Source organism: Podarcis muralis, chromosome 14 (genome assembly GCF_964188315.1).
Source record: "Podarcis muralis chromosome 14, rPodMur119.hap1.1, whole genome shotgun sequence".
In the NCBI taxonomy this organism is placed as follows: domain Eukaryota; kingdom Metazoa; phylum Chordata; class Lepidosauria; order Squamata; family Lacertidae; genus Podarcis; species Podarcis muralis.
Genome location: NC_135668.1, coordinates 31,985,307 through 32,009,085, shown reverse-complemented (window position 1 = coordinate 32,009,085; position 23,779 = coordinate 31,985,307). Strand labels below are relative to the sequence as shown.

Below are 23,779 nucleotides of genomic sequence, written 5' to 3'. Positions count from 1 at the left end.
GTGTAGAGAAACATATTGCTGGAGGGAAGGGTGTGCTGTTCTACACACTTACCTGGGAGCAACTCCCATGGAACTTATGTCTGAGTAGACATGTGTAGGTTTCCTCTGTAAAATCCCGGTTTTCTTCATTGTTTGGGTAGGCCTCACAAAAAGGAACTCGGAAGTCAGATACTTGATGTGCATCTATAATTTGGCAAGTCTATGAAAAGACACTAGAAACGTAGGACTTGGGGTTTTTTCTTTTGTGCGCAGGCGTGTATTTGCCCTTTGATTTCTTCCGACGCAAGCGTAGTTTGAACCGGGCAAGATCTGGCGTGCGCATGCGCTTTACCGGCTCCCTCCCTACTCTGGTTCTGAAGGTAAGCGCCCTTTTCGCACCCCCTCCCCACCCGCCAGTCCCCAATAAATGGGGCAGGGAATCTCCCTCTGTGGATCAGAGACAGTGCTCTGCGATGAAAATAGAATGTATAATTGCAAGTTTTCATTCTTATTCCAATATTTATTTTAATTTATGTTGCATTTTAATTTTTGCAATGCTCACCCTTTCCCTCTTGTTTGCTTTCTGCGGTCCAAACTTATTTTATTTGCTTCTTGGATTTAGATGCCCTTTTTCCTCTGAGGAGCTCAAAGTGTCCTCTGTTCCAGCCTTCCATTTTATTGTCACAACTACGCTGTGAGCCATGTTTGGTTTGGACTCGGTAGAACTGGGCTTTGAACCCAGGACTAGTCGGACACACTCCAGCTGCTGCATCACTCCTTGCCTTGTTACCTCTCCTTGGGTGGGTGGGGGAAGCAGCAATCAACTGCATGCTACTATTGCTATTTGGGGAGCTTGCTGTGTGCATTGAGGGGGCTGTATAAAAATGAAAAAACAACAACAAACATTGCAATTCAAGGCTGAGCCAATCCACATTGCCTGAATAGCTTGAACCCACCCTCACCCTACCAGCCCTCTCCAGTGTGTGTGTGTGCTCTGCTCTACAAATTTGATCCAGGTTCCTAACAGTTTTTAATAAGGGTTTACACACACACTTGGGGTTTCTTTCAGATTCCTGCATCCTCCTTCTGAAAGATGCAGGGACATGGCAACATACATAGGCAGACAGAAAGTCTTGCAGTGACTTCATGGAAAACAGTGTGACTTGAGCCTGGCTTGTCAGTTTAGCATAAGAACACAAGAATTTGCTTCACTGGGTCAGACCGATAGCCCATCTAGTCCAGCATCCTGTCCTCACAGTGGCCAACCAAATGCCTCTTCTGGGAAGCCCCCAAGCCAGACCAAGCGCAAGAGCCCTCTCCCCTGCTGCAGTATTCAGAAGCATTGCTGCCTCTGACTGTGGGGACAGAGCATAGCCATTGTGACTAGTGGCCATGTCTCAGCTCCTTCCTGGGCAGTGCTGAGTCTCCCGCTCCCTGCAAGTGTCTCTTTGGGAGAAGGTAGGACACCTCCTCTCTAGCCACATGGGCGGGACTCCTACCCCTCTCTCTTTCTGTGTCCTTAGAAACCTGGACCATGAACACAGCACAGGGCACTGTGGGCAGCGACCCCGTCATCTTGGCCACTGCCGGCTATGACCACACAGTTCGCTTCTGGCAGGCCCACAGTGGGATATGCACCCGGACCGTCCAGCACCAAGATTCTGTATCCTTTTGATGCGCCAGCTGTAACAGGATTTTGGCTCTGCTAACCTTACTTAGTGTTTCACTATAGATATGTGGGTCAGCCTGTTCTGTCTTCCTTAACCACATTTGCCAGCAGGTCAATGCTCTCGAGATCACCCCAGATCGGAGCATGATTGCTGCTGCAGGTAAGTGTGGCGTATTCCAAGAGCATGGAGTGCAACCTTGTCTTTCCAACCTTGTCTCTCCAAGGGCATGATGTCTGCAATGCTGATGGCTCTGCCAAGGAATTGTGAGACATCTAACAGTGAATTCTCTCCATGATCACAAAGCTATGGCCTCAGGAGAAGCTAGGGAGGTTATTTCCAGCCCAGAGAAACACCCCCATGCTTGTTAGTTGATGCCAGCCCTACCATCAGGTAAAGTGAAGGAAATGCAACATGCCCCACCCCACTGCCCTGGTCATTCCTTTCCCCTGTCCTTATTTGGAGTTGATCGATTACATTTATATCCCACCTTTTTATCCAAAGAGCTCAAGGTGGTGCCCGTGGTTCTCCCTCTCCTTATTTAATCCCCACATCAACTCTGTGAGGTAGGTTAGGCTGTGAGGCAGTGATTGGCCCACATGGTCACCCAGTGAGATTCATGGCCAAGTGGGGATTTGAACCCTGGTCTCAAAGGACCTAGTCTGACACTCTAACCATTAGGCGACACTGGCTCTCCAGTTAGAATGGGAGAAGGGCTAGGAAGAAAGGACAGACACAGAAGAGGGGACCTTACTGTTGTTTATAGTGTTGGGATTTACTGTTACAGGGATTCCTAGTTAATAAGATAAACTGCTTACAGTTCATAGAATCATAGAGCTGGAAAGGACCTCATAAGTCTAGTCTAACTTCCACTACAACATTTATTCCTAACAGAGAATAACTTTGCTTTTAAACCTCCGAAGTTTAGTTGAAACCCTGCTTTTGAATCTGCCGGTGTAGGTCCTACCTACCTGCGTATGAGCAGACCAAAATAAATTTCAGTTAGCTGTCCCAATCTCCTTAATACTTGCCACTGCAGCTGAAGGAGAATGACTGCTTTAATGTTTTGTGGGTCTTGATACGAGTACTTACTCTGTCAGTCGCCCGCAGAAAATTCTGTGCAAAGGTCAAATTTGTGCTTTTGAATTAGCTATGAACTAGTTGGGGGTTCTTTTGACAGGCTATCAACACATCCGAATGTATGACTTGAACTCCAATAACCCAAACCCTGTTATCAACTACGACGGTGTCAGCAAGAACATCACCTCTGTTGGCTTCCATGAAGACGGTCGCTGGATGTACACGGGAGGTGAGGACTGCATGGCCCGCATCTGGGACCTCAGGTAAGCCTCTGGAGCTCTGCTCCTTTTCATAACCTGGAGAAAGGGGATAGAGAAAAGTTTTTCTCCCACTCTCACCGGTGAAGCTGCATGTTGGAAAACTCAGGACAGAAAAAAGAAAAGACTTCATCATACAGTCACAGTTAAATTATGGAGCTTACACCCACAGGAAGCAGAAAATTAGAAAAAAATAGTAGAGGAGAAAAATATTGATAGCTATTAGCCACATCGGCTATGCTTTGCCTCTGTAGTTGGAGGCAGAAATACTTCTGATGTGCCATTGGCCTGATACAGCATCAAAAGCTCTTCTTATGACCATGGATCTGCAAGGAGAGTCAGTGAGTTTGACAATCTGCAAGATACACAGGAGTTTCTTTCCTCAAATCATTAAGCAGCATTGTAGGCAAGAAGGCAGGTGTCATGGGGTCATGGCCAATGGTTCTTTCAGCCTAAATCAGATGCTGTCTCAGTTTAGGCTGGCACCACAGAACTGGAAGAGACTTGAAGTTTGACTCCCGATGCAGGAACAAGGTTGTCTGAGCCAAGGGTTTTCTAGCGTGACCTCAAGCAAAACTCCATCCCACTGAGTTTAATGAGCTTTCCTTCCTAGTGAATTAATTTATCTATAAGAATATTTATATACCAACTTGCAAAAAAATCTGGTGGTGTACAATAAAATCATTTAAAACATCCAGAAATAGTAAGCTCATAGAATACAGAACAACTCAAAATTAAAAGTGGTTATCTAAAGTTTTAGGATTGCAGCCTGCATGCTGAATCTTCATCTAGTGGCTTGCCAGTTTAATTCTTGACAGTCTTGTTTAATGTTACAAGAGAAAGAAGAGTAGAAGGAAGAGGGGGAGAAGTCCAGCTTGTCTGACCTAGTTTGGGAGCTTTGGGAGTGAACAAACTGCTGGTTTTCACAGGGGTTGCTGTGTTAGTCTGTTGCACCTTAAGGCAAACAAATTTATAATGGCATAAGATTTGGAGACGACATGCCACTTCATTGGATGCATGAACTGTTATCCTGAGTTGCAAGAGTGGATCTATTGAGGGTGAATTTTAAATTATGATGGGGGGGGGGCGTGGATCACAATGTAAGTTTACCTTCTATGTAGTTCAGGAAGAGGAATCTGCACATTTAGGGTGTGGTCCCCTAAGCATTGTTTAATGAGCTCCACTGAGGGTTTGGCCAGGAGATGTCCCTTTGAAATATAAGATCTGATTGCATAGGAGGCTTTCCTAGTGAATGAAGTTCACAAAAAGTGCTTTGGAGCCCCCTGGAGTAATGGCAGTGAAGGGGTTATGCTTTGGCTCACCTGTCATTTCTGTCTGCGTCTGTTCTGTTCCCAGGTCCCGCAACCTCCAGTGCCAGCGCATTTTCCAAGTGAATGCCCCCATCAACTGTGTCTGCCTCCATCCCAATCAGGTATGAATCACAGAATTGTACAGTTGGAAGGGACCCCAATGGTCACCTAGTCCAACTCCCTGCAATGCAGGAATTCCAGCTAAAGTCACTGACGTGTGGCCATCCAATCTCCAGCGAAGGGGAGTCTGTTCCACTGTCAGATTGATCTTAGCATCAGGAGGTTCTTCCTAATGTTTAGTTAGAATCTCCTTTCTTTTCACTTGAATCCATGGGTTCAGGTTCTCCCCTCCGGAGCATCAGAAAACAAGCTTCCTCCATCTTCCATGTGACACCTCTTCCAATATCCGAAGGTGGTTCTCATATCACCTCTCACTATTCTTCTCACCAGGCTAGAGAAACCCAAACCAGTCAACATGAAGCCCTCCCATCCACACATTCTAGATACTTTTATTTTCTGACATTCCTGTTCCACCTTTTGTCCCTTGTGGAATCCAAAAGGGTGGGTTTGTGGGTTTCCAGACAGTCACCCACCCAGGCACTGACCAGACCCAGACCTGCTTAGCTTCAGCAGGGAGGTGGCCTCATGTGACTTCAGACCACCCCCTGGGAACGTCTCCCCTTTCCATGCAGTCTTCCCAATGGTGGGGATTTGCAGGGTCTGTGGTCTTGAGAGGTGATGGCCCTTTTTGGGTGTGTTTCTGTCCACAGGCAGAACTTATCGTTGGGGACCAGAGTGGGGCCATTCACATCTGGGACTTGAAGACGGACCACAATGAACAGCTCATCCCAGAGCCGGAAGTCTCTGTCAACTCTGTTCATATTGATCCTGATGCCAGCTACATGGCTGCCGTTAACAGTTCAGTAAGTGCTGGCTGGCTTTGTGGTGCAGTGATGCGCTACAGCCTGCCTATTGCTTCTCTACCAGCGTCTTGTTTAAAGAGTCCACAGTGGCTGTGTTTGCACGTAGGGCTAAACCAGGGTTTGTTTTAACCATGGTTTGTTCAACAAACCATGAGTTGCCTGACAGAGGAACAAACAAGCCACACAAAGTTTTTGTTTTCCAGAAGCTCTTCCCTCGGGCCACTGTAGCTCAGCGAAGGCCTGGGGTGGGTTGGTCAAACAAATCATGGTTAAGCAAGGCTCATCGGTTTGCCAAACCATAGTTACCTCAAACCATGCTGGGCTGGGTTTGCACATGCCAGTTAGGTTAACTAACTACGGCTTGGTGTCATGTGACAACCAGATCTAAGCCTTCAGACAGATGTCCTCTCAGATGTTTCATTCCCTTCCCATTGCAGGGAAACTGTTACGTGTGGAATCTCACAGGTGGCATAGGAGACGAGGTGACACAGCTCATCCCAAAGACCAAGATTCCTGCGCACAGCCGCTATGCTCTCCAGTGCAAATTCAGCCCAGACTCCACGTGAGTAGGACTGGCTTTCTAGGGTTTCATATGGTGGGGGTGGGGGACGGCATTCCCAGCCCTATCTGCAGATGCCATAAGGCTGCCTGCCTGCATAGCAGATTCTCTTACCACTGAGCTACAGACCTTCCCTATAAGGATTCTTTTTGGGACCCATAACTATGGAAGCTTTCTCCATTTAGTGCCCGTGTGGTGTAGTGGTTAGAGCGTTGGACCAGGACCTGGGAGACCAGGGTTCAGACCCCCACTCTGCCATGAAGCTCACTGGGGGACCTTGGGGGGGCCAGTCACTGCCTCAGCCTCAACCTACACCAGAGGGTTGTTGTGAGGATTAAATGTGGAAGGGGAGAGCTATGTATGCCACCTTGAGGAAGGGATGAAAATAAACAATACATTCTTTAAAATCCGGCAGTATAAATAGGGACTTTTATGTTATTGGTTATTTTGGGTGACACTTCTAGCCTGTGTTCCACCTGCCTTGCCCCACTCTGACTAGTCTTCCGTCTTCTGCTCCAGGCTTTTGGCGACCTGTTCTGCTGACCAAACCTGCAAGATCTGGAGGACGTCTAACTTCTCTCTGATGACAGAATTGAGCATCAAGAGCAACAACCCAGGGGAAACCTCCCGCGGCTGGATGTGGGACTGCGCGTTTTCAGGGGACTCTCAGTACATTGTCACAGGTGAACAAGGGTGGGCCCACCTTTCCTTGGAGAATGAATAGGAAGGATGACAAGGGACATTAAGCCCCCTGTGGCCAGGCCAAGCTATTTTGGGACCTTATGTAGAAAATCAAACGATGCCCGTCTCATTTCTCCTTCCCACCCTACTAAAAATACGAAGATTTTGAACAACGTACACATTGTTAAACAGTACAGTGGTACCTCGGGTTAAGAACTTAATTCGTTCTGGAGGTCCGTTCTTAACCTGAAACTGTTCTTAACCTGAAGCACCACTTTAGCTAATGGGGCCTCCTGCTGCCACTGCGCCACCAGAGCCCGAATTCTGTTCTTATCCTGAAGCAAAGTTCTTAACCTGAAGCACTATTTCTGGGTTAGCAGAGTGTGTAACTGAAGCGTATGTAACCTGAAGTGTATGTAACCTGAAGCGTATGTAACACGAGGTACCACTGTATATAATTCTATAAATTCTTTATGAAGTAGCTCACTAATTGTTACGGCAACCTTGTAAAGCAGTTCAGTGGCATCCATATATTGCCGATTGTTGTGTGTGTTTGTATGTGTGGCTTCACGGTGTCCCTTTTCCTTCCCCAGCCTCCTCTGATAATCTGGCCAGGCTCTGGTGTGTGGAAACGGGCGAGATCAAGCGGGAATACAGTGGACATCAGAAAGCGGTCGTCTGCCTTGCTTTCAACGACAGCGTCTTGGGCTGAGAAGGAAAGATGCGCTCACAAGATTGCTGCAAGACTGTTTTTTTGGGGGGGGTCAGGTGTGCAAGACTGTGTTGCCACCCGCAGCTGCCTTTCTGCAGAAGAGCCGGATTCAAGTAAAATTGAAGCCACCTTAACCATCTTTGCACAGTGGCAGGCAGTTTTAAAACAGAACCCCCAGATTTTGTTTGGCGTAAGATCTTTGTGCAAAAGTATTGCTTAACAAAGAGTGGTTTGTAAGGAGAAACTGTGACACTCAGCACCGATGTTACTGTATGGGATGGATCTCCCAACACAGGGTTTCAACTTGCTCTCTTTGGGGAACTGCTTTTGTTTAGGTGAGGCTGCCCTCTGTTCCTTCCATTCACCTTTGCCCAACATAAATGGCTAAGCGGACATTCCAATTTATGTGCATACACACACCCATTCTCCCATGCCAGGAGCAAAGGTAGGCTGCCTCTGTTGCAAGCTTGCCACCTCCTGCTTCAGAAGGCTCACTGGAGATGGAAGGAAAATGGTTTACCCTCATTCCTTTTGTGGTTATAAACTGCTGGATTGGATCAGAGGCCCCTCTAGGCCAGCTACACCAGTGGGAAGCTCACAAGTAGGATGTGAGCACAGGAAAACTCATCACTGTGGTTCCTGTTTTGCAGGGGGTTGGACTAGATGACCCTTTGTGTCCTTTCCAACACTGCAATTCTGTGATTTCTCCTCTGCTCCTGGAGGTTACTGTCTTGACTAGTTATTGATAATCCTTTTCATCTTCCATGAATTGTCTAGAGTAAACCCCTCTCAAAGCCATCCAGGTCAGTAGCCATCACTGCATCTTGTGGGAGTGAATTCCCATAGTTCTGCCATAACTTTCTTCTGTCCCTCCTGAATTTTCCAACATTAGCATCATTGGACAATCCGGGGTTGGTGGGGGAAAGCATTATGGGAGAGCGAGAGCGTTTTCTAACTGAATCAAGTTGCAAGTAAAAATGCAGTTAGGCCTGACATTCAATGCTGGAGCCAGGCGTGGGGAGAGTGAGCAATGGCTTCTCCCTGGAGCTTGGGGGGGGGGCGGGGCGCACCCTGTTCTGGGCTCAGAAGTGCCTTTATTAATTAGCAGATTATTTAAATGCAGCCTTCCCCCAGATGGTGCTCTCCAGCTGTTTTGGACTACAACTCCCATCAGCTCCAGTACCCTATGGCAATGCCGGCTGTGACTGATGTCGAGTCACAATCCAGCAGTTTATAACTGACGTCTCTCGAGAAAAGCTGGAGAGCACCAGATTGAAGAAGGCTGGTTGAGTAACTGAGCTAGCCAAGCAGTGTATCGCTGCCATCCCGGTCTCTCCAGCAGGGAAGTGTGCTTGGAGAAGTGCAAGCATGCTTTTAGCCCTGGGGGGTGGGACATAGGAGTTCTTGGTTTCTCTCTTTTCTCTCTCCCTCCCTTGCTGTTATTAACAAACATCTCAAGCTGCTCATTTCCTCATTTTTTGTGCTTTTAATTATTGTCACACATGCACACACACCAGGGTAGCTCCTTAAAATGAGTGGTTTGTGGTTTTTCTTAAAAAATACTTTGATTTACAAAATGTTTGACTCGGATTTTTAACTGGATCTACACCACGCAGTTTCTTCTCCCCACAGACAATTATTTACAGGCTTATAGCTGAAAGAGCAACACTCTTTGTAAATAAAGCAGACGTATACATATACATACAGTATATACACACACATATATGTATATACTGCCATCTTGACTGAGTGTCGCTGTAGTTCAAACTTCCTCAACCTGGTGCCCTTCAAGTGCTGTTGGACTACAAGCCCATCAGACCCGGGAAGCACAGCTGTGCTGATGGGAATTGTAGTCCAAAGCACCCAGAGAGCACCAGGTTGGGGAAGGTTCCTGTAGCCCTTCTTGCCCAATCCAGAGCCCTGAATTGCAACGTGGGCTTGGCGGAGACAGCAGAGCCTTGCCCTTGTGTTCAAGTAGAGAAGAGCAGAGGTGCAGAGGGTGGTCCAGGCCATTCATTCGGGAAGGTAGTAGAAGCAGATGGAGACGCAGATGTTGTTTGGAAAGCAGATGTCAATGCACAGGTAGATGAGCCGCTGCTTTGGAGGACCTACAAGGAGAACAGGTGTGTGACTGGTGCGGTTAGTGCATGGATGGCATCCAAATGCAGAGCATTTACTATTAAAACTGATTATTTGGGGGGGCGCGGGAGGCTGCGTATTAACGCAGCTCTCTTGCAGAATCTGGAAAAAGGCAACCACCCACTTTCAATAATTTTGCGTATTTAAATTTCAAGAAGCAGATCTTGGGCTCTGCTGCTATACATCTCCCATCTAAGAAACCACCTGCAAAAGACTCCAGTGTTCCAGAAAGGGTGTCTCCCCAACTCTGAGCTCTTAAGACAGTGGGAGACACCCCAGCTTGTTTAGCACTTCTCATCCCAGGGGAATTCAATCTGAGGGACTGGAGCTCTGCTCAGCAGATTGAATGCAAGCCTGAAAGCTCTTAATTGGATACCAGTTGTCCACCTTTCTACATGGTCCTCAGAATACAACCTGGTTTGGGATGATTTTTATTTACCCTAGCTGATGTAGGGGCATGCTGAGAGGCAGGAGTTTTTCAATTAATTATATTGCTATCCCACCTTTCCCTTGAGGAGGTTTACATGCCTCTTCCTCCTCTTTATTTCATCCTCACAAAATGCTGCGAGATTCTGCCTTATACAGTCATACCTTTAGTCCATGAAGCTCAGTGTTCTTTACACTGACTGGCAGCTGCTGTCCAGGGTTTTTCAGACTTACTTAGAGATGCCACTGGCAATTGAACCTGGGACCTCCTGCATGCAAGGCAGATGGGCTACCACTGAGGTACGATGACCCTTCCCCAGATGGCTGCGTCTGTTGGGGGTTGGGGTCCAGCAGCCCACTCACCGTCTTTCTTCTTGACCCAGTAGATGGGCGCCTGCCCACACAGGGACCTGACAGCCTCCCCTGCCTCTTCTGGTCGCACCTGCCTCCCTGGCACGATCCCCAGGAACTCACGGTAGTACTGGGTCCTGTCATTGGGAAGCGGCAGCTGATCCACCTTGGCAGAAACAAGAAACACCAAGTGTCAGGGCTCTGCATTCCTTAATCCTTCATTAATGACCATCAAAAGGAAGATGCTGGTATAAGCCAACCTTCACTCCAGCTGGTGCCCTGCAAAGGTTTTGGACTACAGCTCATATCACGGCAGTGCTTGCTGGGCATGTTGGCAGTTGTAGTCTAAAACATCTGGCTAAGGCAACCCAGTCAGATGTGCAGGGTACGTTATTATTATTTGGAGGGCACCAGCTTTGAGAAGGCTGGTGTGGACAGATGAACACCAGCACCTAATTCTGCCAAGGGGTCAGGGACTGGGGAGCTGCAGTCATGCCATTGCCTCAGGCCACACTGACCTGTCCTTCTTTTAAAAAAATGGTAAATATTTTATTCGTCTTATAATAAAACAGCATCATTCAACCTCAACAAAAAATGCAGAGCATTGCATGCATCCATCCATAAGTCACATATGAGAAAGAAAAGTGGCAAGTGACTGAATCAGTGAATGCATCACCTTCAACTATCCATGGCATAGCCTCTCCTTTAGTAAGTGGGAGGGGCTGGAAGTCTGACGTTAACAGTCTTATTATTACAACATAATGGACTGCTGGATTAGAGCAATGGCCCATCTAATTCGGCATCCTGTTTTCACAGTGGCCAACTAGATGGTCCTATAGGAAATCTGCAGGCAGGATCCAAACACGAGAGCCCCCTCCCCTTCTGTGGTTTCCAGCAACTAGTATTCAGAAGCATTGCTGTCTCCAACTGTGGAGGCAGAGAGAGCATAACTGTTAGCCCCCTCCTCCATGGAATTATCTAATTCTCTTTTAAAGTCATCCAGGTTGGTGGCTGCCACTGCCTCCTGCGGGAGTGAGTTCTATAGTTTAACTTCGTGCTGCGTGAAGAAATTGTATATTTTAAAGATTTATTTCCTGCCCTTCACCCCAAGGTCCCTGACATCACTTCTGTTTACACAGCTGACATATGGGAACCAGACCTTTTCAAAACAGTCTTTCATTAACAAGGTTGCCGGGTGTCTCACATTCCTCCCCATTTACTTTCTTCCAAAGTTCTGGGGGAGCGCTGGCAGAGCTGGCTAGGAGCGCTGCCTCCCTGCTAAATGGAAGTGGGGGCGGTAAACCAACCCCACTGAGCTTTGTCCTGACATTCCCGGCAGAACAGGGGCCTCTGTCTTTCCGAAATCAAACCTCTGCCCTCGCCCCTCACCTGAAGCCATTAACATTTTGTCTGGAGGACTCTTATGCATCATTACTCAGACTTATGCTGCTGTGGAATCACTGACAAAAGCACCTTTGTTTCCTTGGCTTACTGCAATTGCCCAGGAGCTGGAAAGAGGGTTTCCTCTCCTTGTCTCCGGCCCCCTCACCCGCCACTATGTTACATTTTCGTCTCCTTTTCCTTTTACTTAAAGGAAATGGATAGGAGTAACCCACACATCTTGGCTTAGAAGGCGGAGAGAGAATAGTTTTTCTCCCTCTCTCATAACGCTAGAACTCATGGGCATCCACTGAAGCTGAATGTTGGAAGATTTGGGAAGGATAAAATGAAGGACAGCTCTTCTTCATGCAGTTAACCTATGGAACTCACGCCCACAGGAGGCAATGATGGCCACCAACTTGGATGGCCTTAAAAGAGGATTGGACACATTGAGGGAGGAGGAAAAGGCAATCCATGGCTCCTAGTCACAACGGCTATGCTCGGATTCCTTGCTCAGAAGCAGCAATGCTTCTGAAAATGAGCTGCTGGAAGGGACATCTAGCTGGCCACTGTGAGAACAGGATGCTGGACTAGATGGGCCACTAGCCTCATGCAGAAGTGTCATCTTATGTTCTGAATGCCCAAAAGGGCTAGACAAAAACATTTTGCTGTTGACCAGAAGGTTGGTGTTTTGAACCCACCCAGACAGCTGTGGGAAGGATTCCTGCATTGCAGGGGTTGGACTAGATGACTCAAGGGGTCCCTTTGAAATCTACAATTCTATAACCTGTGGCCCTCCAGTTGCTGTTGGGTTTTCAGATTCAATAGCTGGCCAGCAGTCAGGGATGATGACAGGAGCTGGAGTCCAGGAAGATCTGGAGGGCCACAGGTTAGGCAGGCACTCCTGATTAATATGCATCCTAAAGGGAATGAATAATTCCCCCTTTAAAGCCTTAGTTAGTGTCTTTCATCACCTCTTGTGGGAAATGAAATATTCCTGGCTTTCCAGGTGATGCTTCTTCAAAATTCATTTAAACTAAGAAAATAGACAATAGAGTATAGGGAATCTGGATTCTACGGAGGCTGCTTCAGCATTCTATGCTTACCCTGTGTTCTGACAGGTTGAAGGACATCTGGACAGTGTCTCGGTCTCGGTCATCCATCATCCGCAGGTAGCAATTGTTCTGCTCTGAGGGCTTGTAGCAGACATAGCCCTAAACAGAAGAAACTAGATAAGCCTGTTTTGTTTGTTGGCAGGTTGCTTGATCCACTGACTAAGTGAACATAGTACTGTCCTCTCTGCCTCCTGTAGCACCAGCCAATGCACTTGGGGGAGCTAATATGTGGCCCGTGAGAGATGCTGGACTCCCAGTCCCAGCATGGCTGGCAGGCAGAGATGACAGGTGCTGTGGCCCAGCATCACCTGAAGGGCTGTGGGTTAGCCACCCCTGCAATACATTCTCATAGTTGTTGTTTTTCCTGAACTTCTCTCAGGCACAGGCTCTGAGAGTTGCTTCAGTGTGTTTCATTTGCAGAGAGAAAGATGCAGAGGTTTCTGAACTGGAAGCCACATCCTTCCTCAACTGGAAGTTTTGACTTCCAATACTGATTTTGTGTGTGTAAATACGTACATGCTTAGGGGCTTATGGCTGTGTGCAGAGGAAAATGCACTCTGCACATGCCCCTGGGCGTTTTATTCTATCAAAGATTCCTGGGATGAAGCCTGCTGTGTGTGTGTGTGTGTGTGTGTGTGTGTGTGTGTGTGTGTGTGTGTGTTCTAGGGGCCTGCATGTCCAACACTGCTCAGAGCGGATGAAATTTCTGTATAGCTAGACTGAAACCCACACTTGTTCTGGGGGCCTCCTGCACATCCAGAGGGATGCTCATTTCATTGAGTCACTTGAGCAGCAGGAGGGCAAGAGGCGGCTTGCTCTGACATAGTTCACTTTACTATTTCTAACGCCAGCTCCTCGGTGCTCCACCACGCTCCTTTGAATGCCATGAAACTGCATCAGCTTTCCCTATATTTATATATAACCTGTTCATTAAAAAATTCTGTGGCACTCAAAGAGGATAAAGGAATGCCACAAATATTGCTTCTTTTACCATCACAAAAATCCTGGGAGGCATACAGGCCATGAGGATTTCCTATTCAAGTGGCTTGGCCAGGATCACCCGCCAGCTTCATGGCTTAGGTGGGCTTTTTGGCTGCACCAGCAACTTCTCAGCATTGTGCGCCCTTCCCCCATCCCCTTGCTCACAATTTGGAAAGGCAGGGACCACCAGGACACTCACATTCTTGTTGTCAAACAAGACTGATGTTGTTTGGTTACTTGGGGAAGTTATGCAATAAGTAACTGTGTTCTTGGACTTGTTCATGAAAGCAGACTGGTTCATCCGGGACCCTGGTCGGTTCTGGAAGTTTAACCGGACAACCTGCAAAAGAGGCTATGAAGATATGCAGTGTTAAGCCTGGGTGGGGGGTGGGAGAAACTGCCTGGGCTATCGGCTGCAGCAAGATTCTGTACGCTCCCCTCCCTGGTCCTTTATTGGGGGTGTGCGTATAGAACAGCTAAAGATAGTCATGGCAACAGCCAGAAAGAGGAAGACTTAGATCTTTCAGCTCTTCAGCTTAGAAAACAGATGTTTTAATGGAGTGTTTGCAAGGAGGTTTGTAAAATCACAACTGGTGCAAGAACGGAGAAGACAGGAGTAATTTACTCTTTCTCAAAACAGAAGAACATGTTGCTGATGCAACGCGCAGGGCAGATGAAAGAAAATGCTCTCTCATGTGCAACACATACTTGTTCGTACATAAATCATTGCAAGAATACAGGGAAGGGGATACAGATAAAGAGTTTTCCAGTGGTAATAATATAAAGCAATAAACAAATCTAATAAATCAAATCATGTCCCATTGAGTTCAGTGGGACATACTCCCGGGCCAGCGTGCTGAACAGCCTTCTCCCAATCTGGAACCCTCCAGCTGTAAGCAGCTCATGGGAGTTGTAGTCCAAAGCATTGGTGGGGTGGTGGAGTGGGCTGGTTGGTTGCACTGTTGGGGAAGGCTGGTATAGAGGACTGCAACCTTATTTTGCTGATGACTGATGAACAGTTTCAGCCACTCCCTGCAGGCAAAATGGGGTGGTGAACAGAGTATTGCGTTCTCCGGGTAAGAGAATCTCCTTACCTTGGGAGATGTTTTTGCGAAGCTGAGAGTTGCTGCCACAGCAATGCAGATAATTCCACAGATTAAAATGACAGAAAGAACAACCCAAAATGTCCTGGAAGGGCTTTTGGATTCTGCCGACAAGGCTCTCTCCTAAGAGCCAAGATAAGCCCATCAGTCAAACAGAAGCCAACAAGTTGAACATCAAAAATATTAGTGGGAAACACCACATGCAACCTTCATTTGAAGGACTCCAACCCTTTCCTATTCTGCTAAAGAAAATGAAGTACAATAAAATGGCATGACAAAAATGCAAACATGGATGTACTTGATGGTTACAGAAGGTGTAGTTATGCGATATAAGCAGCTCAGGGCTTGCCTACCCAGTTTATATGGTTGTAACCTGCCCTGGAACCTAAGGGCAGGTAATTAATAATAAATTATTATTAATAATCATTTTTTGTTGACATGGAAATTAACTCGTTCTCATCCCATTGCTGGATGAGTGATCCCTGGTTTTCCGAAAGCTGTGGACTATGTAAAGACAGGTAATACAAGGTATTCAAAATGTTTTTTGTCATGATCCACAGGGATTCCATGGATCATACATCTTCCTCTTTCCCTTGGTATCTTAAGTCTTTGTATTATTTTGGTGTTCAAGTTGTTACTCTGCAAAAGCATAGGGATCTCAAGCAGTGTAGTTATCAGTTTTTGGAGAAGTCTGGCCTGATTTAAAATCTTTAGTCCACAGAACTGAAATTAAGACAACAATCCTATGCAGGCTTGCTCAAAAACAGGTCCCACTGTGTTCAGAGGAATTTACTCCAAAGTAAAGGATTGCAGTAGAAGATATTTAGGCAGGCTTTTAAACTAAAATGTTTAATACTGTACTTTGCCTAAGTGAATGCAAGAGATTCAGAATATTGCCTACACAAAGTATAAAACAGTCTTCCCCAACCTTGTAGTTTGATGTTTTGGACCTGTGCTGGCTGGGGCTTATAGTCCAATACATCTGGAGGGCAGCTGCCTGACAAAGTATTAGTTTAATGTTGATGGTAAGACTTCCTATAACATATATAACTTCCCTAAGGTTATGAAAGATTTCACTAAGTTTGATCATTCTTGCATACGGAGTACCTTCAATCTCCAGGAGTACCAAGATCTGCATCAATAGTCCTGGGGTAGGAACAGCCGACATGGTGCCCTTGCAATGTTGTGGGACCAGAAACCACACTACCTTAGACTACTGGCATTGCTGTCTGGGGCTGATGGGAATTGGGGGCCCAACATCTCGAGAGCATCACATCGGGTACCCCTGTCCTGGGGCAATGAAAGGATTTGGATCAGAGCATTCTCTCAATTCCCTTTCTCAACCTGTATCGTTCTCTCACTTCTACCCTGATCCCGACGTCCAGAGTATTTTGGTGCCCAAGTTGAGAACTCCAGGCGTCCCAATAATGTGGGACACAATCCGTTTGCAAGTTTTCCTGTGTGACTGTGCATCACTCCACTCCTTTAAAAGGAAAAATCCCAAGAGAAACAGATCAGGAACCCATCAAGGGACATTTACTGGTGCCAAGGAGCGGCAGGTGCTGGGTTGTGGGGAAAGAAAAGGTGGCAGGGTACTTACTGGACAGGGGGTGATGTGGGCCACAGTCTGTTCCTCCATTCTCGATGCCCTCTTTGCTCCTCTGACTCTGCCTTCTGACAGTATAGAGCTTGTGCATTATCAAATCCCTCGGAATCCGGTTTGAAACCTGAGAACATGCCCCATTTTACTGCCCACCCTGGCACCTTGACTTGGAGAAGGAGCCACGTGGTGGTGAAACGTTAGATGCTCTAAATGGTGGGAGGGAACAGAGGCTGCAGAAAGATGCTGTCCTGGGCATGGTGATGCTTTCGCTGTCCTTCCTTGTGAGACAGCTAACACATTCATGGGGAACACAATTGGGGGCTTTGTGTGAGACCTTTGCATTCTGGCAGCCGCCCTTGGTATGGGCCAGATATCTCTCTCATTTGGGGTGGGGGGAGGGAAGGAAGTAAAAACAAGTAGAGAAGAGTGCCAGCCTGCCCAGAGGTCTGAGACATCTGCTCCTGGAGAGAACCTGCCATTCAGACCTGTCACCTTCCGAACCTCTGCAGCGCACAGAACCACGACTCTCCTGTTTTAACACGGTCAGAAACAGGAAAAGGTTACTTGATGTGATTAATTATCAAATATAAATATATTTTAGTATTGCATGTCAAGGAAAGGCGTCTTTTTGAGGACTCTGAAGGAAGAGGAAGTAGGAGTCAACTTTGCGATTTCAACCATTTGGGAAACTGGATTGTCCCATTTTAAGATGGCAGCATGGCCATTCACACCAATAATGATCAGGCTAGATGTTAAAAAATCCAAGGGTTTTTTTTTTTTACAGAATGTGGGGGGGGGGGGGGAGAAAAAAGGTTGTTTCTCTCAAGCCATCCTTGTCTGCAGCTGGTCAAGTTTTAAGATGGGGGTGTGAGAGGAGCTAGCGCACTTTCAAATGAGGTACTTTCAGGTGCTGGCAGTTTTCAAGTTGCACCACAGCCTCCTGGGAGGAAGGAGGGGAGAATGGCTGATCATCCATGTCAGTAAATGCAAGCAGCAAAGTGGGCACATACCTATGATAGGTGGCGAACAGGAATAAAGAGAAACTAAAAAATAGAATGCAAAGGCCCATAGAAAGAACCTCTACTTGTAGAGTCAGTGGATCAGCTCACCAGCACTGGCCCAGTTTACTTTGTTTCACGTCCAATGAAATGGCCTGAAGCCTTCGCTATTTCCACAGTGAGCTTGCCCCAAGATCATCTGGGGCAAGGCTATGATGACAGCTTGTCATCATCGTCTTATGAAGCACCTGCCATCTTTTGCTTCCAAGCTATTTCTTCTGGCAAAAGATCATACCGCTGTCCTGCGGTGTTTGCTTGAGGCCTATTAGAAAAAGGGGTGGGGGCCAGAAGAAAAATGCTTTCATGCAGACATGCTCATTCTCATAATTAACACACACACTCGTGCATTTCATGGCTCAAAGTTAAGGCTGGGCACATTTTCCTCTGGCACCATTTCTCAGAACACCCATTCTGCTCCTGGTCAGCTGTGGCTAAACAGCCCTTTCATGTCTCTAAATAGCTAAAAGCAAACCAGTCATCAACTTTGCGATATGTAGCCAAATACCGGCTCAGGGTGGTGAATTCTTTAAGGAATGTGCTGGCTGGAAGTGATGGAAGTTGTAGCACAAAACATCTGGAGATTTATTTTCACTAAAAATAAGTAAAAACATGCTAAATTAGATCTCTGTTGCCTTAGGGCACTAATTCTGAATCCAAAAATTTTCAGAAATCCAAAACCTTCAGGGATGACGTGACAGGCAAACACAAGGCTCAGACCTGATGGATAAACCACAATTTGCCATTATTTTTGAACCTAGTCTGTATGTGTACAGAGGTACGGAGTTCTAAAAAGGGAGATTAAGGCTGCAACTGTAAACAATAAACTCCACTGACAACAGTAGGACTTATTTCTACACAAAGTTATATAGGATTGCTAGTCTTATTTTACCAAAAAACAATTCTCACTAACCTTACATTAGGAACCAGAAATTCAAACTATTAATTTGAAATGGGAAAGCACAGCCAATTTAAATAAAAGAAAAATATTCTTCCCACTGGTGTCTCCTGGATGTTTACAACATTGGACAATTTAGCTCTCAAGCAGGTCTCTTCCACATTTGATCATGACGCTACAGACAATTCAAATGAAACCTTATGGAAACAATTCCAATTTTAAAAAAACAGGGTAAAAGGCTTATTTTGCATATTATTTTTGATGAACATGAATGAGGTTCATAGCATGCAAAATTAAAAGGCAACAACACAAAGAAAAAAGAGAGACTTCTTGTTTAATATGACTCAAGAACAGGACTGAATTTCCCCAGATGCTTTTACACAGACTGCTTGGTCTTTCACCAGCAGAGTTTCACAACAAGGGAAGAAACAGTGAAAAGAGGTGAAAAGCTCTATTGCATGGCTAGTAAGTATGAGCAGTTGTTGACAGGTTTCTAAACAACATTTATCATATATGGAACAATTCCTCAATCTCCCCAGATTTGCATAAGCACAAGTCCTAGCAAAAGGACATCATGTTATTTTCAAGTCAGTCCAAACAGAAAGAAAGAAACCGTTTGCATTATCATCGAAGATGGAGAAAACCTTTAGGCTTACAAATCAGTTCAGCAAGCCTAAGAAGAAAAAAAATTCTATTGAGAAACAGATTATAAAGGGTACCTTGCTGGGGGGGTGGGTGTTATTGTGTATCTTTAGCACTTCTAAGTAAGTGTCAATGCTAAACCTATAATATTTATAAATACAAAATATATTTCACGGTGGACAACACAATTATTGCTGCATCAAAAAGTGGCAAGTTCATGCAAGTTTCAAGTATCTGTGATACAGGAAGCATAATCTGCACACAATGGATGTGCACACAATTTGGAAAATGAAAGCAAACAAGCATCATCTGTTGTTTACCCAAAGTGAGTGCTGCTTTCATCCTTACATCTCTATATCAGATTTCTTCAGCTGTTATTACACAATTTGGCATTTAGTGTCAAAAGGACAAAACTACCCAGACACTTCAAGAGTGCATTTAATCATGTTTCCTACAAAACAGCAAAACAAAATGGCTTGAACTCCCATTTTCAGCAGACAATTGGTGCCAAGGTGGATCTGCAAAGGACTTCCAATGTCCTCTGAACAACCCACTATTAAGATCTTAATAGGAAGCACAGGACAAGTTACTGTAGTTGCTTCATCAGCACTGACTTCAAAATGGCTTGAACGCAAAATATTTATGACAGAGGATCCCACAGATGGTACAATTTATGCTTGGGATCATTAACTACTACAACTTGTAGCAAGACCTTCATGTGACTGTGGCATTTTTGTAACTTTGCATGTGTAATTCAACCATTAGCACAATTTGGGAATCCTCAAATGATCCTTACTTAAAATGGTACTTCATCTTGCAGACTGCGCAGGTATTGCTGTGGTATGTACTGAAGAACACAAGCAGGATCTTTTGGAAATCTATTGATATTTCTCCTGAACAATAAATTCTATTTTTGATATATTATAATTCACTTTTAAAATAGATATCTGTTCTTCACATCACTATATATATATTTATATTTATACACACATACACACCCCTACTATCTTAGAGGAATACATGAAACACGACAGCATCTTTCGTGTTTTGCATATTGAAGCAAGTGCAAATGGCTGTGTGGAAAGGCGCAAGAACAAAATTATTGAACACACAAGTGATTTTCTATTTCCTGAAATCACATCTGAAGCAGGCTGCCTAAAACCGGGACCTGAGTAAGCATCAAAGCCAAGCTTAAAGTCAAGTTCTACAGGTCAGAAAAGAGCAATTGCCCTCCTACTGCTCATTTCCCTGAATTTCCCACAGATGAGGATATAGTTTCCACAAAGAACCACAGTGAAAAGTTTTAAGAGAAGCCTGCCCAATCCCTTTAACCCAGCTGAGCAAGACTCTACCCTGATGCCATTAACACTGTGGTTGTTTAAGACATACTTAATGCTTCACAACATCTGAAAGCTAACCAAAACAACACACTTCCCTCTTTGTTCCAAAGTGCATTTTAAAGGAATTTGTAAACAGAGACCTTGAATTCTAAGTTACACACTAAAAGTCTCTGAAGTTGCAAGCAGCAATCATGTGCATTGCAGTAACCGAGGTGATACTACCAGCCTCAAGCCACTGAGGGTGCAGGGGGTGGGGAGAAGATACATTTTAAAAGCTGGAAAACTTCCCTTTTTTAATCCTGGAGGATGGGGAGAAGGTCGGCTATGCTATCAACATAGTAATCAGGGACTAGGTTTTTCCGCTCAGGACAGTCACTCTCTAAGTGACCTTTTACTTCTTCTAGGGTAGAGACCCCTGTGAGGGTCAGAAGAGTTGTCAAGCCGCAGTTGTTGCCCATGAGGATGTCTGTGTCCAAGCGGTCGCCGACCATGATGGTGCGAGCAGGATCGATGTTGAACTCCTTGCCCACACACTCAAAGATGTAGCGGCTGGGCTTGCCAATGATGAATGCTTCACGCTCTGCTGCTGTCTCCACTGCTTTGACAAGGCAGCCAGTTCCTAAAAAGAGAAGCAAAGCAATTGTGAGCCAGATACAGCACTGAGGAACAAGTGCAAACCCCAAACTCATCTCAGTAGTCTATAAAGCCTGTCAGTGGGGGAAGCCAGCTGTGAGAACCCAGCTATGTTGTACTACTAAAGAAGGCAAACACTAGTCATGCGCTGAGCAATACTCAAGCAGGGAATCATACAGAAAACAGTGTCACTCCCACATTGGCTGAACAATGTAAAGTCCTGTTCCTCAGAAATGTTAAATGCAATCTTTCAGGTCAAATCTGCCAAGCCTCACAAATGATCCCACCCACCCCCAGCCCACACATTTATCCTAATCTCTGCACCATTTTAAAGTAGTTGCTGGTACTCCACAACAGCCACTAGTTGGTACATCCCACTGGACAACCCCCACAGCTAAAGACTGACATAGGATGGTCATGCCATGGTGTGTGACAAATGCTTGAAAGAGTTGGGAAGAGACCCAATTGAGAGCAAAACAACTGTGAGGCTACCTTTAAGGGGCTGAGGTTCTAGAGCAGAGGCAAAAGACATTAAACATTTTTTTAATGAAAACATCTGCCCACATATCAGGAAGCAGCTTGTGTGGTGGGTCTAACAAGATCCTCCTCATCAGAAAGGCCTCCACCTGTCTGCATCCAATCAGAACTTTGTCTTCATTTTAGGCCTCCTCCTTCTCTTTCATGTGTGTTCACCCACTACCAATGGTATCTCTGCTTCTGCTTTTCAAGTCTCAAACTCTTTGCCCAACCCAGACATGGAGACCCTATGACCCATGGGCCTAATTAGGCCTGGCATGGGTTCCAGATTGGCTCACGAGGCCATTTCCCCCGAACCATGAATGAACACCTACCACACACACACCAAATGTGACATCAGGTGAAAGACAGATGGAGTCACAGCTTCCAATACATAATCCAAAAACTGAATTTGGCACATTCTGCATGCAGGACAAGAGCTCTACTATTAAGTTACAGCCATTTGCCAAGCAACACCTGAAGGGCACTAAGTTGGGAAAGGTTGTTGCAGCGTGCAGCCCACATACCGTAAAAGTACTGATCATGGAAAGCAGTTACCAGTCAATGTGGCAGGTCCTGAACTAGAGAGGCTAATGATCTAAGTATAAGGGAGCATTCTCTGTTCCTATTACAGCTCCCATCATTCCTCACACTTAGCCATACTAATGAGGGCCAACATGAATTGAACAAATGGGCTAGAGGAAGCTTGGGATGAGGGTTAGTTTTGACCTGAGATGAAGCTCTCTATGAAGCTCACTGAGTGATTTTGGACTACGTAATCTATCTCAACAGGGTAGTGATGATAAAAATTGGGCTAGATTTCAAAAATGGCTTCCAATACAAGGTCAGTATAACAAAACATTAAAAAGCAACATTCCTGCAGGGGAAAGGCAAGGGAGACACTTTGCTTACTTGCTTACTCAGCCTAGGTCTCTCTGGGCCCATCACATTCTGCATGCACTCAGATATAGCCAGACCCAGGCCACATTCATACCATACATTTAAAGCAGTACACCACTTTAATTAGTTGTGGCTTTGCCCAAAGACTTATGGTAGCCATAGATTGTTAAGGGTGCTGAGCATTGCTAGACCACCCTTCGCTTCACATATCTACAATTCCCAGAGCTCCCTGGGAAGAGGGACTGATTGTCACACTACACTGTGAACTGAGGCAACTAGAGGTCTACTGACAACTCTCGGCACCTTTAAACCACAACTCCCAGCTTTCTTTAGGGAAAACTATGGCTGTTCAAGTGATATTGTAGCGCTTTAAATGTGAGCGTGTGAACGTGTCCTCCGTCACGTCCTATGCTCGCTCAGCCACCTGTGCCCTTCCGGACGGTCGCGCTCAGCTGGAGCTCAAATGCGGTCTGACGCACTTAAGCGCGCGGGAGCGCGCACACATACACAACAACACGCGTTTACGCACCGGGAACGGCGCTCCCTCCCTCGAGCGGCAGACGGTTGTCCCGGTTGGTGCCCACCAGGAGACACCCGTCGCGCATCAGGTAGCGCAGGGCCAGGCAAAGCTTGCCGTAGCTGAAGTGCTCGTCGTAGCCCACCAGCACCGCCCGCACAGAAGGATCCAGCGGGGCGCGGGAGCCAAAGTTGGCGGACCCCGGCTCGGGGGCGGGGCCCGCGCCCAGGTGCGCCACGCCCACCGCCTCCAGCTCGGCGCTGAGAGCGGCCCCGCCCAGCACGTAGGCGGCGCCTCCCGCAGGAAGGGCGTGGCTCAAGTAGCGCGCGGCGCAGTAGGCGGAGCCGAAGACCTGCCGCGTCTCGGCCGGCGGGAAGCCCAGGCGCTGCAACTTCTCCACGTAGGCCTGGCGCGTGCGCGAAGAGTTATTGGTCACGTAGCACAGCTGCTTCCCGGCGCCCGCCAGGCGGCACAGCGCCTCCGCCGCCCCGGGAATCGCCGCCTCGCCCCGCCACAGCACCCCGTCGCAGTCGAACAGCACCGCCTCCGCGTCCCGTAGCGCCGACCGCGCCGCGGCCGACGTTCCCAGCCGTTCGCACCGCTTCGCCATCGCGGACCTCCTCAGATGGACGGACTGAGAGAAACCGGCGCTGCTTTCTTCTCACGACTTCTCCTCGACGTCGATTGGCTGGGAGGCGGCGCGAGCTGGCGCTGATTGGGCGGGGCCGGCTTTTCAGGCTCCGCCTCATCTTGCGCCTTGAGGGAGAGAGTGAGGTGACCGCAGCCTTTAGACCTCTGCCTGAGCCCCGCCCGCCGTAGCTGCTTATTGGCCGAGATGAAGCGAAGCCACTTTGCTATTGGGTGAGACGCCGTCTCCTCGCTTCATTTGCTCGGGCTTCGTCCGCATTTGCCAGGTTCCCATTGGCCTAGCCGAAATAGAGCCTTTCCGCCCTTGCTCCTCATTGGCTGCGGCGCCGTGGTGGTTCTGCCCACTTCAGGTGAGCTGAGGAGA

The 23,779-nt window shown here is 46.8% G+C and overlaps 3 protein-coding genes across 5 annotated transcripts; 1 reads left to right on the top strand and 2 right to left on the bottom strand.

Moving 5' to 3' along the window:
- MLST8 (MTOR associated protein MLST8) lies at positions 1-7,966 on the top strand. Of its 3 annotated transcripts, none has more exons than XM_077919176.1 (9): positions 1-359; positions 1,503-1,642; positions 1,760-1,808; positions 2,827-2,989; positions 4,340-4,415; positions 5,064-5,216; positions 5,654-5,778; positions 6,295-6,458; positions 7,050-7,966. In XM_077919176.1, exons 2-9 carry the CDS (start codon positions 1,514-1,516, stop codon positions 7,166-7,168), a joined length of 978 nt encoding a protein of 325 aa, XP_077775302.1. In that variant the 5' UTR covers positions 1-359; positions 1,503-1,513; the 3' UTR covers positions 7,169-7,966. The 3 variants fall into 3 exon arrangements, with proteins under 3 accessions (XP_077775302.1, XP_028562756.1, XP_077775301.1); XM_028706923.2 differs by having other exon boundaries at positions 7-359; positions 1,757-1,808; XM_077919175.1 differs by lacking the exon at positions 1-359 and adding an exon at positions 445-465 and having other exon boundaries at positions 1,757-1,808.
- A 903-nt stretch (positions 7,967-8,869) lies between these two features.
- Positions 8,870-18,411, bottom strand: BRICD5 (BRICHOS domain containing 5). Its single transcript, XM_028706928.2, has 6 exons — positions 16,264-18,411; positions 14,655-14,786; positions 13,760-13,912; positions 12,571-12,678; positions 10,097-10,250; positions 8,870-9,276 (listed from the first exon to the last, which is right to left on the bottom strand). The coding sequence occupies exons 1-6, from the start codon at positions 16,300-16,302 to the stop codon at positions 9,182-9,184; spliced, it is 681 nt and encodes a 226-aa protein (XP_028562761.2). The 5' UTR covers positions 16,303-18,411; the 3' UTR covers positions 8,870-9,181.
- Positions 18,412-18,536: 125 nt separating this feature from the next.
- On the bottom strand, positions 18,537-23,741 carry PGP (phosphoglycolate phosphatase). The gene is made up of 2 exons (XM_028706926.2): positions 22,780-23,741; positions 18,537-20,820 (listed from the first exon to the last, which is right to left on the bottom strand). The coding sequence occupies exons 1-2, from the start codon at positions 23,375-23,377 to the stop codon at positions 20,495-20,497; spliced, it is 924 nt and encodes a 307-aa protein (XP_028562759.2). The 5' UTR covers positions 23,378-23,741; the 3' UTR covers positions 18,537-20,494.
- Between the last annotated feature and the right edge of the window lie 38 nt (positions 23,742-23,779).

Excerpts from the sequence above, each read along its gene's own strand:
- BRICD5 (XM_028706928.2), bottom strand. The coding sequence starts at position 16,302 with ATGGAGGAACAGACTGTGGCCCACATCACCCCCTGTCCA. Across the intron at positions 14,787-16,263 it reads CCCACATCACCCCCTGTCCA|GAGAGAGCCTTGTCGGCAGA; the intron begins GTAAGTACCCTG and ends CTTGGCTCTTAG. Across the intron at positions 13,913-14,654 it reads TCGCAAAAACATCTCCCAAG|CCTCTTTTGCAGGTTGTCCG; the intron begins GTAAGGAGATTC and ends ATATCTTCATAG.
- PGP (XM_028706926.2), bottom strand. The coding sequence starts at position 23,377 with ATGGCGAAGCGGTGCGAACGGCTGGGAACGTCGGCCGCGGCGCGGTCG. Across the intron at positions 20,821-22,779 it reads GGGAGGGAGCGCCGTTCCCG|GAACTGGCTGCCTTGTCAAA; the intron begins GTGCGTAAACGC and ends TTCTCTTTTTAG.
- MLST8 (XM_028706923.2), top strand. The coding sequence starts at position 1,514 with ATGAACACAGCACAGGGCACTGTGGGCAGCGACCCCGTCATCTTGGCC. Across the intron at positions 1,643-1,756 it reads CCGTCCAGCACCAAGATTCT|CAGGTCAATGCTCTCGAGAT; the intron begins GTATCCTTTTGA and ends CACATTTGCCAG. Across the intron at positions 6,459-7,049 it reads CTCTCAGTACATTGTCACAG|CCTCCTCTGATAATCTGGCC; the intron begins GTGAACAAGGGT and ends TTCCTTCCCCAG.